This window comes from Schistocerca americana, chromosome 3, assembly GCF_021461395.2.
Source record: "Schistocerca americana isolate TAMUIC-IGC-003095 chromosome 3, iqSchAmer2.1, whole genome shotgun sequence".
Classification (NCBI taxonomy): domain Eukaryota; kingdom Metazoa; phylum Arthropoda; class Insecta; order Orthoptera; family Acrididae; genus Schistocerca; species Schistocerca americana.
This window is the reverse complement of record NC_060121.1, coordinates 528,631,301-528,644,152: the sequence shown is the minus strand read 5'-3', so window position 1 is coordinate 528,644,152 and position 12,852 is coordinate 528,631,301. Positions and strand designations below refer to the sequence as shown.

Here is a 12,852-nt window from a genome sequence, read left to right as displayed (position 1 = left end):
TTGGCCGCACCTGGAGTGATAGCACCGCCTAGTTGTAGTTGGGAGCCATTGTTCAGGAAGATGTAATTTGATGAGGAATTATCCTTTTGCATGCACGAGCGTTTCGGTTGCACAGTACTTGTTTTGCCGAAAGAGATCAGCCGACACACGAGTACTGGATAATTCTACGTGGAGCTGAGTAACTTTATTATTGAGTACTTCCTCATCTGTATGTTGTTTGTCTTGCAAAATTGTCATTGAGTTTTGCTCTTGTGAGGCGTCATTAGTTTCAGTTTTTCGTGACTGGCCATTTGCTTGTTTTAACTGTTCATGTTACAAGGATGTTAATGAATTTTCCCTGGTGAAAGGCCACTGTTTGTATGCATGTGTGGCACCAGTGGTAACTGATTTATGTATCAGGTCTTATCACGCAATTTAATGATGTGTGTAGTGCATCGCCAGGAAGTGTGCGGAAGACTGACGTGTGAAAAGAAATGTGAGTACAAGATTAAGACCCTTAAGAGTGTAGATGGCGTTATTTGTACTTACGTTGTACGACTGCGCGGAAATGCTAATGACTTGCATATCGAAGCCCGTTATACACTTTATTCCTAGTTGCCGTTTCTTGCTTAATGTCTTCATGGCGTTGCAGTTTTGGTGGTCAGCGGTGAAGCGACTTTAAAAAAAAAGATAATAAAAAAGAAGAATACATTGTGATTCTATCTCGACGCGTGTCAAAAGCATCGTGATTTGAAAGTTAATTTCTATAACGATATTTCAGTACTCTTGGAATACAGAACTATCACGATCGGATTTTGAACAATCACTCAATTTGGAATACAAGCAGTACAGAGATACGAGTTTGGTGCCTGTTAAGATGTTGAACAATTTAATATTCGGCACAGTGTCTCGCAGGAGACCTGCGACCAAGAACTAAACTTGAGAGTAGTTATTACGTCACTGCTAAATTAGTCGCTAGCAATGAACGGACCACTTGTCGTTCACAATTTTTTTTGTACTGACGCGTTTCCGGCGCAGTCTACCTTCAGAACTTCTGCGAAGTCAGAAACCAAGTCTTAAGGGCAAGTATCATTTAGAAAAGGTCATCCACATCTAAACACATACTCTGAAACTCACCGATGTACTGCTACTATTCATTTCTTATCCTGTTCTACTCGGAGATAGAGCGAGGGAAGAACGACAGTCTATATGCCTCTGTATGAGCACTAATGTCTTGTATCTAATCTTCGTGGTCTTTACGCAAAATGTACGTTGGCGGCCATGTATTTTCATAATTTTTTACATATTAATAAGAAGGTCTTCTCATCAACAATCCAAACGTATTTCATCTCAGAAATTCAATCTATGTCATAGAAAATCAATAGTGCTGAAAACATGGTGCAACTCTTACAGACAATCCCAGACGCATAGAAGAAGCATTGAATTTTAGCCAAGCAAAGGAACAAACTGACTTTACATACATAAAAATTAAAGTAAACATAATTTCCTAAAATTTGATTTTATGGCAGTGCGCGCTGAAAAGCAGCGATATTTTTGCCCTTCTGCAACAACGTAGAAAACGCCCACTCCGACCATCCACTGCTCGAAAAACTTACAAAATACTAACACAGCCCCTACACAAAAAGAGGATTTAATTTCCTACAAGAGACGTGTATAACATTCTAATTTCACGTAAGAGGGTCGAGAGCAAAGCGAAAACTAGGAGAAATGCCTTCTGTGTCCTACAGCTAAGCGACCCCTTCGACCTGTCTGTATCTCATCGGCGCTATACTTTCGATGTATTAAGCTTAAAAGAGTTTGTTTTGAATGAATTGATGGGAAACCATGTTCTGACGAAAAGATTAACAAATTATATTTATAAGATGACAGCGTACAGAAAGATAAACGTGAAATCTGTATGCAATAAAGTCATTTGTCATGAAATGAGTGAATAACGAGCGCAAGACTCGTTCATCAGTTTGAGTAGGTTCTCCACCTGGAAAAAGAATAAGGAATTTTGTGATGGAATATTCATACAAAAGTTAGATAAGTCGCATAGTGACATTAGAAGCACTGCAAGTTGGGTTTACAGCACATTGCCAAGCATCAGGAAGAGGCTCACACTGCAAGACACAGCCCCTACTCGAGGTTAAGTGCACCGGTTTAAAAGGCCACGGTCCATGGCCTAAACATCTGCATCGAGTCGGATGTGGTAACACACAAATCTACGAATGTGCAGAGGAAGACATCGCTGATCATGTCGAGTTACTGCAGTCAATTAGACTGCGATCTGCAAACAACTATTGTAAGTAACCAAAGCTTGTGCACTGCAGTCGGTATGATAGTATATCGAATAATTAAAGGCAACTGCTTAACTTTCAGTCTATAATATCAGTTTGATGCTCTGCATACCAAATTAACATCAACAGATCAGAATAACTGTATGCACTGAAGAGCGGAAGAAACAGGTACAGCTGCCTAATATCTTGTAGGGCCCCCGAGAGCAAGCAGAAGTGCTGCAACACGACGTAGTATGGACTCGACTAATGTCTGAAGTAGTACTGGAAGGAAATGACACCGTTAAACCTGTAGGGGTGTCCATAAATCCATTACAGTGTGATGGAGTGAAGACCTAATCTGAACAGCACGTTGCAAGGCTTTCCGCATATGTTCAATAATGTTCATGTCTGGGGAGTTTGGCTGCCAGGGGTAGTGTTTATACTCAGAAGAGTGGTCCTGGAGCCAATCTGTAGCATTTCTGGATGTGTATGTTGTCGCTGTGATGTGCTGGAATTGGCCAAGTCTATCGGATGCACAGTGGACACGAATGGCTGCAGGAGATCAGAGAGGATGCTTACGTATCTGTCACCTGTCAGAGTCGTATCTAAACATATCAAGGGTCCCGTATAACTCCAACTGCATACGCCCCACACCATCACAGAGGCTCCACCATCTTAAACAGTCCCCTGCTGTCATGCAGGTTCCATGAATTCATGAGGTTGTCTCCATACGAGTGCACTTTCATCCGCTCGACACAATTTGAAACAAGACTCGCACGACCACTCAACATGTTTCCAGTCTTCAACAGTCCAATTTCGGTGTTGACAGGCCCAGTCATGGCGTAAAGCCTTGTGTCGTGCAGTCATCAAGGGCACACGGGTGGGCCTTCAGCTCCGAAAGCCCATATCGAAGATGTTTCGTTCAATGGTTCGCACGCTGACACTTGTTGATGGCCCAGCACTGAAATTTGTAGCAAATTTTGGAAGGGTTGCACTTATGTCACGCTGAACGATTCTTTTCAGTCGTCGTTGGTCCTCTTCTTGCAGGACCTTTTTGCGGCAGCTGCGATCTTTGAGATTTCATTTTTTGCCGGATTCCTGATATTCGTGGTACACCCGTGAAATGGTCGTATGGGAAAATCCACACTTCATCGCTACGTCGGAGATGCTGCGTCCCGTCGCTCGTGTGCCGAGTGTAACACCACGTTCAAACTCACTTAAATCTTGAGAACCTGCCATTGTAGGAACAGTAACCGATCTAACAACTGCGCCAGACACTTTTTGTCTTATATAGGCGTTGCCGATCGCAGCACCGTATTCTGCCTGTTTACAGCCGGCCGAAGTGGCCGTGCGGTTAAAGGCGCTGCAGTCTGGAACCGCAAGACCGCTACGGTCGCAGGTTCGAATCCTGCCTCGGGCATGGATGTTTGTGATGTCCTTAGGTTAGTTAGGTTTAACTAGTTCTAAGTTCTAGGGGACTAATGACCTCAGCAGTTGAGTCCCGTAGTGCTCAGAGCCATTTTGCCTGTTTACATATCTCTGTATTTGATTATGCATGCCAGTACAAGTTTCTTTGGCGCTTCAGTGTATGAGGAAAATCATAAATAACATGAAAAAAGAAAAGAAAGAATGCTGTGACCAGCCATACGGACATGCGTGGACTCTAGGATTGCAGAGGCATGCACATATCTGTGTGGACGATGTAGAATGGTGTAGGCTTAGAGGTGGGTATAGTTATAGTTATTAAGCAAACCTTGCTTCATTTAGAGGATGCCAATATCATACCTAGTAGTATAAGCTGGAAGTTATTCATTTGGAACTTCAGTTAATCCCTTTTATTCCATGTTTTTTATTGATTCTTACGTTTTAATGTCCTGTTCTGCTTCTACGTATTACCGATGGTTGCTGTTAACATAATTTATTACTATGTACATAATATAAAGCACTGAATGTTACCACGATTATTCAATGTGTACGAAGTATTTAGAGTTTCCAGATAGTGGGGCTAAAATTCGTGGCGATAAACTGGACTGAAAAAGTGAACTGTCCATGCACGAAGAAATACCTGTACTGATGTTGTCACGTGCACGCGTGCAGTTTCCTCAATTTTCTCCATTTAGCTGTTGATGGCCCAGGCAATGTCTCTTGGGCCGTAGAAGGTCCACGTGAAGGGTACTGGGCAATGTAAGATTCAATCAAAGCGTCTGGGGCTATGGATGGTCCAGACCGAACAATGAGACGTTGCTGTTCTTCAACCGAAAAAATTGTAATTGAGTGATTAGTATTATGGTAGAGAAATATTGATTACTGAAGATGCACAATTCTGCAAAAATACTGCATGAATTGATACCGTCTGTCGCCTCAGCTGATTCGGACAGTGGTACTGCACGGGGCTTGTCCAAGTCGTCTTCGTCTTCCGTATCAAAATTGTTGTCGATGTTGAAGTAATGCTCCTCACATCGCTGGCACTGTTTCGTGCGGAGCAGTCCTGCACGCCTGCAAGCCTACACCCACATCGGCCTTTGGCGGTCTGGTTTGCAGCTGGAAGAGATAAGTGGAAGAAGCTTGTCGGAAGCCGGAGGTTTCGTTGTGGTATTTGGAAACAACCAATTTTGTTTTCAGCGTCAAACCTCACTAGTCTGGATCCAAGCAGTTTGAAATCCACTACTGCACCTGATGGAGAACTCTGAATGTGTGTTTCTGAGCTGCAACTTCAATGAGAGGTAAGGAAGCATGTTTGCTGATATCTTGTAACCTGATGTCACATACTGCTTATATCTCGGCTTGTTGAATATAGTAGTTGGGTGATACCACAATGAATGGTAATCAGATATTTTCCCCAGCAGCTGTTATTTCCTTTGGATGGGCTGAGGGATCAGTGAAGTTAGTAATGTATGATTCAAGATCCGGATTTTTGGAGAAGTATTTGAGTAATTTAATTCTGCCAGGGTTGAATAACTCAGACGCAGAGTCGCAACAGTTCATTGAGTGGAGGAAGATCATTTGTTTGGCAATACTTTTGAACACTGCACTTGCTGGATGGTAGAGGAGCTGAGAGGCTGTACCTCTTCCTGGATTGAGGAAATATACATTACAAGGACACTGGAGACCTATTATCATGATAAGAAGGTTAACACCTTCCCCACAATTGCGAAGTCTTGTGAGCCAAAGCCAGAGATTCCGCAGTACATACTATCAGTGTGTCAGTATCATCAGCTGCCTGCATAGAGGCGATTCCACTTACATTGCACTTTGTCATCAGCATGGAGATTAGTCTATCCTTGTTTTTCACATTCAACAGAAAATTTACGTGTACAATTGTTGGTGTCATGACGCTGCTAAATTATATCACCACAAACTGGTTTTTGCTCAACCTCTTCAAGCGCTACATTGACTTGGTTGGATTCTGTCCATCTGAGTACCCATCGAACACAAATGTCGCACTTTGGTTGTTCTTCCTTCTTACACACTGGATATAACAGTCGCAAATTTGTTCGAGGGTGTGCCCGTTCGACCTTATGAGCGTTTGGCGTCATTGGCCGAGAGGCTCCTTATGGGGCAGGTCCGGCCGCCTTGGTGCAGGTCCTATTACATTAGACGCCACACTGGGCGACCTGCGCGCCGGATGTGGATGAAATGATGATGAAGGCAACACAACACCCAGTCCCTGAGCGGAGGAAATCCCCGACCCAGCAGGGAATCGAACCCGGGCCCGTAGGACGGCATCCGTCACGCTGACCACTCATCTATCGAGGCGGACTCGACCATATAAATATGTGCAACATAGCCCCCATCAATCACATACTTGTATCAAGTACAGTGGGAACAGAACGGGTTGTTTCCCATTCCCACAACGAAATCCCCGGCTCTCGTGAACCTTCTTCATCTTATATTTTGAAAATGCAAGACAGACTACCAAGGTAGGTGCGGGTGTAGGCTGACAGGACTGTTTTGCACGAAACTGTGCCAGCAGTGTGAAGGGTCGTGCTCAAACATCGACGACAATGTTGATATGGAAGACTGTGACGATCTGGAGTAACCCCCTGCAGTCCCACAGTCTGAAGCATCAGAGGCGACAGAAGACCTTACATCTGCACCTTCTAATGCCCAAGATACATTGTCTGGATCATCAGCAGCTAAAAGGAGACAATAAAAAAAAGTGCACACATGATATCAGTGTAGGTATATCTTCATCCATTAGGGTAAATCCGGAAGAAACGCAGCATGCGTTATATAGGATGATCCATTGACCGCGACCGGGTCAAACGAAAAAACTACAAAGAACGGAACTCGTCTAGCTTGAAGGGGGAAACCAGATGGCGCTATGGTTGGCCCGCTAGATGGCGCTGCCATAGGTCAAACGGATATCAACCGCGTTATTTTAAATAGGAACCCCCATTTTTATTACATATTCATGTAGTACGTAAAGAAATATGAATGTTTTAGTTGAACCACTTTTTTCGCTTTGTGACAGATGCCGCTGTAATAGTCACAAACAGATGGCCCTCAATTTTAGACGAACAGTTGGTAACAGGTAGGTTTTTTAAATGAAAATACAGCAAGGATGTACGTTTGAACATTTTAATTCGGTTGTTCCAATATGATACATGTACCTTTGTGAACTTATAATTTCTGAGAACGCATGCTGTTGCAGCGTGATTACCTGTAAATACCACATTAATGCAATAAATGCTCAAAATGATGTCCGTCAATCTCAATGCATTTGGCAATACGAGTAACGACATTCCTCTCAACAGCGAGTAGTTCGCCTTCCGTCACGTTCGCACATGCATTGACAATGCGGTGACGCATGTTGTCAGGCGTTGTCGGTGGATCACGATAGCAAATATCCTTCAACTTTCCCCACAGAAAGAAATCCGGGGACGTCAGATCCGGTGAACGTGCGGGCTATGGTATGGTGCTTCGACGACCAATCCACCTGTCATAAAATATAATATTCAATATAGCTTCAACCGCACGCGAGCTGTGTGCTGGACACCCATCATGTTGGAAGTACATCGCCATTCTGTCATGCAGTGAAACATCTTGTGGTAACATCGGTAGAACATTACGTAGGAAATCAGAATACATTGCACCATTTAGATTGCAATCTATAAAATGGGGGCCAATTATCCTTGCTCCCATAATACCGCACCATACGCTAACCCGCCAAGGTTGCTGATGTTCCACTTGTCGCAGCCATCGCGGATTTTCCGTTGCCCAATAGTGCACATTATGCCGGTTTACGCTACTGCTGTTGATGATTGACGCTTCGTCGCTAAATAGAACTCCTGCAAAAAAATCTGTCATCGCCCCGTAATTTCTCTTGTGCCCAGTAGCAGAACAGTACACGACGTTCAAAGTCGTGGTACATAGAAATATGGTACGGGTGCAATCGATGTTGATGTAGCAGTCTCACCACCGACGTTTTTGAGATTCCCGATTCTCGCGCAATTTGTCTGCTACTGATGTGGGGATTAGCCGCGACAGCAGTTAAAACACCTACTTGGGCATCATCATTTGTTGCAGGTCGTGGTTGACGTTTCACATGTGGCAGAACACTTCCTGTTTCCTTAAATAACGCAACTATTAGGCGAACGGTCCGGACACTTGGATGATGTCGTCCAGGATACCGAGCAGCATTCACAGCACACGCCCGTTGGGCGTTTTGATCGCAATAACCATATATCAACACAGTATCGACCTTTTCCGCATTTGGTAAATGGTCCATTTTAACACGGGTAATGTATTACGAACCCAGTACGGCCATCTTGGTTAGCAAGGTAATGGATTTGTAAGATACGACGTATCCCCCTTCAAGATCGGAATACGTGCAGAAATAAAATCCGCTTCATATTCCACGCACTTTTTCGTTAGCGATACTTGCCGAACAAATCAGGCAATAGTTTAAAGTAAATGACATTTCTGTTGATATTTTTATCACTTAGCATGCATTTCACACAGTCTCAGGAAGATCAAAGTACAAAATTATGCAATATTCCCAAATATATATAAATTACCCGATTACTTGTAATTTACTCGCCAAATACTAACAAAGTAAGTAAACCCAATTTATAAATAAAATTATATTTCTAATTTTTAGAGCAAAACACATTCTGAAACTGGTAGTTGTATGTGGTTTATTTTGGGCTTCATAAAATTGCCTACCTTTTGCAAACGGAAACCACAGACCAAACCTCGGGATCTTTGTGACCCAGAAAGGCTAAAGGAGGTCATTACCAGAATACAGGTGGGGCATATGTCTTAGTTTTAATGTTTTCAGCAATCAATAAATTAACTAGTTTACGTAACTAGTATGTAAACCAGTGAAATACTTATATATTCAACACTTCATTATTTGTTCTTCACTCCAACATACGCACACACACACAGACACACACACACACACACACACACACACACACACACACACACAGTGTGTAAGGGATAGACGCATAAATATAAAGATGTTTTCATGGTCAGATATTACTTTTAATTGTTACACTGAAAAAAATAAAGAAATTTATTTTATAGACAACTGGTGTGTTTCGTTGTACACAAAAGTTTTTACTAAAAGTGCACCATCGAACGTCATATATGTTATTTTGAAAATCTGTGCCATTTCTCCCGGATTTATCCTATAGTTCACCACACGACTTATCTATCTTTTATCTCCATATTCTAAATTCGTTATTTCTTTGTAGGCGGAAAGCCTACTGGAAGTCAGGACTCGAAGTGATAACCTAATCCTGGGCTCAATATCCGTTTTATGACACATGTACAATACTATATACATATTTCATATTTAGCTTTCTATGCAGTGTCATGTACTTAATATGTCGTAAATATAATTTATTTATGTTTTAATCAAAAACGATTTAACATATTTTCATTAAAAACAGCCAATGCACCGAAAGTATAGCGCTGGTAAGAGATAGAGAGTTCGGTGGGATCCTATGTCTACAGAGTGCAGAAGACATTTTCCTTAATTTTCGCTTCTCTCTGTTCCTTACGAGGAAATTGAATGTTACAGACATCTCTTGGAGGAAATTTAATTTGTTTTCACGTGATGTAAGGTTTTTTATGATAACATGAATATTTTTGAAGTGATACAGTATGGGAGTGAGTGTCTTTGACGTTTTCGCAGAAGGGCAAAGAATTGCTAATATTCAGCGCATTTAGCACCGATACTGCTCGTCGAAATAACACACCGTATTAGTGCATGTTGTAGGAAATTATGCAAAAAATCTGTGGTAAGATCTTACGTGACCAAACTGCTTAGGTCAACGGCCCCTAAGCTTACACACTACTTAATCTAACTTAAACTAACTTACGCTATGGACAACACACACACCCATGCCCGAGGGAGGACTCGAACCTCCGATGGTGGGAGCCGCGCGGACCGTGATAAGACGCCTGAGCGGAAATTATGACTACATTAATTTTGTGCAAAGTGGTCATCTTCTGAAACCACATAGTTTTCGTAACACAAGTGAAAAACTGAAAAATGGTGAAAATATTGATTTTTTTTTCATTGTTAGTTCCTAAGCCGTACTCCGAAACGGCAGTAAACATGGAATTGGATTCAGAATCCCAAAAAAAAACATATATAACCGCTCTCAAAAGACTTACCGCAATTACCAGTTGACCGGCCTGAAATAAAAAGACCAGGTTTGAAAGAGGAGTCAAGGTCGAATTTTTTCATGTCAGGCAACTATTCTCATCGTTTCTCGACGAAGGATTTAGCTTTTTAAACTGGTAAACGTCGAAGAAGACAAATTAGTTCCATAAATACTATTCTCTATCTTTTATGATATTGAAAAGTATCCCACTAGCTTGAAAATTATTCCTGATGTAAAAAAAATATGACATTTGATTAACATTTTGAAAGAAGGTTGCGCAAAGTAAATGTTAAAGCCATAGAGCCATTTAATGACTTTTGTATTTACGGTACCTAAAGATATAAAAGCGGCTGGAGAGAGTAATCAAAGGAACAGAAAAGTAAATATGCCATTGAGTGGAATAACAGACAGAGTGTAAAAAAGTGTATGGAACAGATACCTTGTACGAATACATATAATCAAGTCCTCATCTCGCAGACTCTCTCATCATTTGCACTGAAGTTTTCATAGGGAAAGCAAACTCAGAGTTAAGCATCCAGTCGACGATGAGATGAACAGAGAGAGAAGACAAGTTCTGCTTGCACAGTCCACCACCCTAGTGCGACGACATAGTTTCCAATCGTCGATTGCAATGGTTTAAAAGAATACGTCCAGTTCCATTTGCAATGTCCGGAATCAACCCATGTACTTCCAGATTTAGTTTTTCTGTCTTATGTTTGTCTTTGTGAAGAAACATTTTAACGTAGCACTGGGAAAATATAAAGCTGAGGTGGGACGTATGTCAACCGGAGAACATAATTGTAGATTATTGCAACCTGAGATCTTCTCTATTGTAGCAGTTCCAAAACACTAATGTCTAATGAACTGAGAGCTGAAAACACACCATGCGTTTCCTGTGAATGGCAAACATAGCGATTATTTTCTCTTTTCTGGGATGGAGGCAACGCGTAACTGGTCCTCCGCTAGCTGCGCAAGGAGAAGCACGCCTGCGCTGAGTGGAGATGCGTAGCCCTGTGACGTAAGGCGCTGATCGCTTGCCAACGTTGCGCCCACCGCTGCCACCGCGCCTGCAGTCCGCCTATAAAAGCGGGCTGCCCTAACCACTGAACACTGTCTTGTCCACTCAGACGCCGTCAACATGTTCAAGGTACGTCTCTAGCTTCTGGTCAATCAGTGAGTTGCAAGAGCTGTTTGAAAGAGCACGTTAACGTCAGCAACACTGTGACAAATCTTTGGACGACTCAAGTGACAAATAGCAGAGCATCTGTTTACTTGCGTTAAGATCTGGAACAGACAAATTCTTACACTAGAGGAAAATTTTATTAAAATAGTTTTGTAACAAATACCGATAAATTTCGCTTATAGCCTCTGCAGGGCTGATAGGAGAGAGAGTTCCAGATGTGTCGGCACCGACTTCTGTATCTCAGAGTTCCTTGTTTGTTCCTGACTGAGCTATATATTTTATTTCTTACACTTTTCTGACTTACGGATTCTTAGTTGTCATCTATCCATAACTGGAAGACGTTTCGGTTGCACGTTGTTTCAGGAATGTACCAAAACTTAATCTCAAGATATAGTACCATTTAATGTGGCCTAGTGTATATACGATTTTATAAATTTTACATTGATAGAATGTTTCTAATTTTAGGTTCCAGAGCCAAGGTTGTATCATAGAGCAAAATGAACGGTCTAAAATGATGATGCCGCACAAAAGTAGACTTCATTGAAATACGTATTTTTAAAGGACATACTTTGTATATCATCGTAATCGCAGGACCTAACTCAAATTGGATAATTTGTCTTGGGTAACAAACTCTAAATCTTGTGCTGTTTCATGTAGAACAAAAAGTCACAATGATACTAAATGGCTTCTTGAAATATGGCATTACAGGCTAGTTGAACTTGCTGTACAGCTGGTCAAGCACTATCAAGCTTATTCGTACTCGTGCATAAGACTTTTGTTCTTACAACGTTTTTCCCACTCATTCAACGAGTTAACATAACTGGCTTTACCACTCTAATTAGTATATCTATGCAACAGATGTACAGGTGTACGTTGTTCATTTTCCACTGCCTTATTAACAAGACATGGAACTTTCAACCACTTTGCTCGTTTTATCCTAATCATGGATAGAATGTGTTACTCATAAATAGAGAGAATAAAAGAAGTCATCACATGTTTTAAATACAGATAAAATATTTGAGAGGTAATCCTAACTTATAAAAAAGCAGACTTTAGAGCTATTTTATAATAAGACTGATGGGTGCAATATGTGTTAACAAAGTTGTCATGTTTTCTTAGAATGGGGTGTAATGGTTTGCTTCAGTCTTTATTCAGACTCGAAAGACAGTGGTAACTCAACACTTGTCCTGTCCTACAGATTGCCCTGGTGCTGGCTGTGGCCGCCTGCTGCGTGAGTGCCGCCCCCAAGGCCGGCCTCGCCCCCCTCGCCTACTCCGCCCCCCTGGTGGCCACCGCCCCCGTGGCCTACGCCGCCCCCGCGCCAGCCGTCGTGACGGCGCACAGCTCGCAGTACATCGCTCAGAACTTCAACGGACTCGCCGTGGCCGCAGCCGCCCCCGTCGTCGCAGCCGCCCCTGCCGTCGCTGCTGCGTACCACGCCGCACCTGCTGTTTATTTCAGATAAACAATTACACGCAATCACTTTATTAGGATAAATAAAATCAGTGTAACTGAAACTGGCGTGTTCATGCTATTGATTTTGTAAATATTCATTCGTCCTACTTCCTGTACAGCCTCTAAAATAAATACGATAATTTCACAAGTTACTAAAAGTGTCACCAGTTGGATGACGTCATTATTACCCAAAATGCTTTTTACATCTGCCTGTGTGGATGGCACAAGAGTCTGATTTGCTATTCAGAAGTGCTAATTAATCATAGACAGGCTTGCCAAGAGGTGCTCTTCCCAGGCAACACTTTCAAAGAGGACAGGAAAGAATCACCCGATG

The 12,852-nt window shown here is 42.1% G+C and overlaps 1 protein-coding gene across 1 annotated transcript in view; it reads left to right on the top strand.

Moving 5' to 3' along the window:
* The window catches only part of LOC124606196 (cuticle protein 16.5-like), an 81,747-nt gene extending 69,219 nt beyond the window's left edge, over nucleotides 1-12,528 (top strand). The window contains exon 5 of the mRNA XM_047138164.1: nucleotides 12,262-12,528. Within this exon, the coding sequence (XP_046994120.1) occupies nucleotides 12,262-12,528 (267 nt within the window). The remainder of the gene's footprint in view (nucleotides 1-12,261) is intronic.
* The last annotated feature ends 324 nt before the right edge of the window (nucleotides 12,529-12,852 follow it).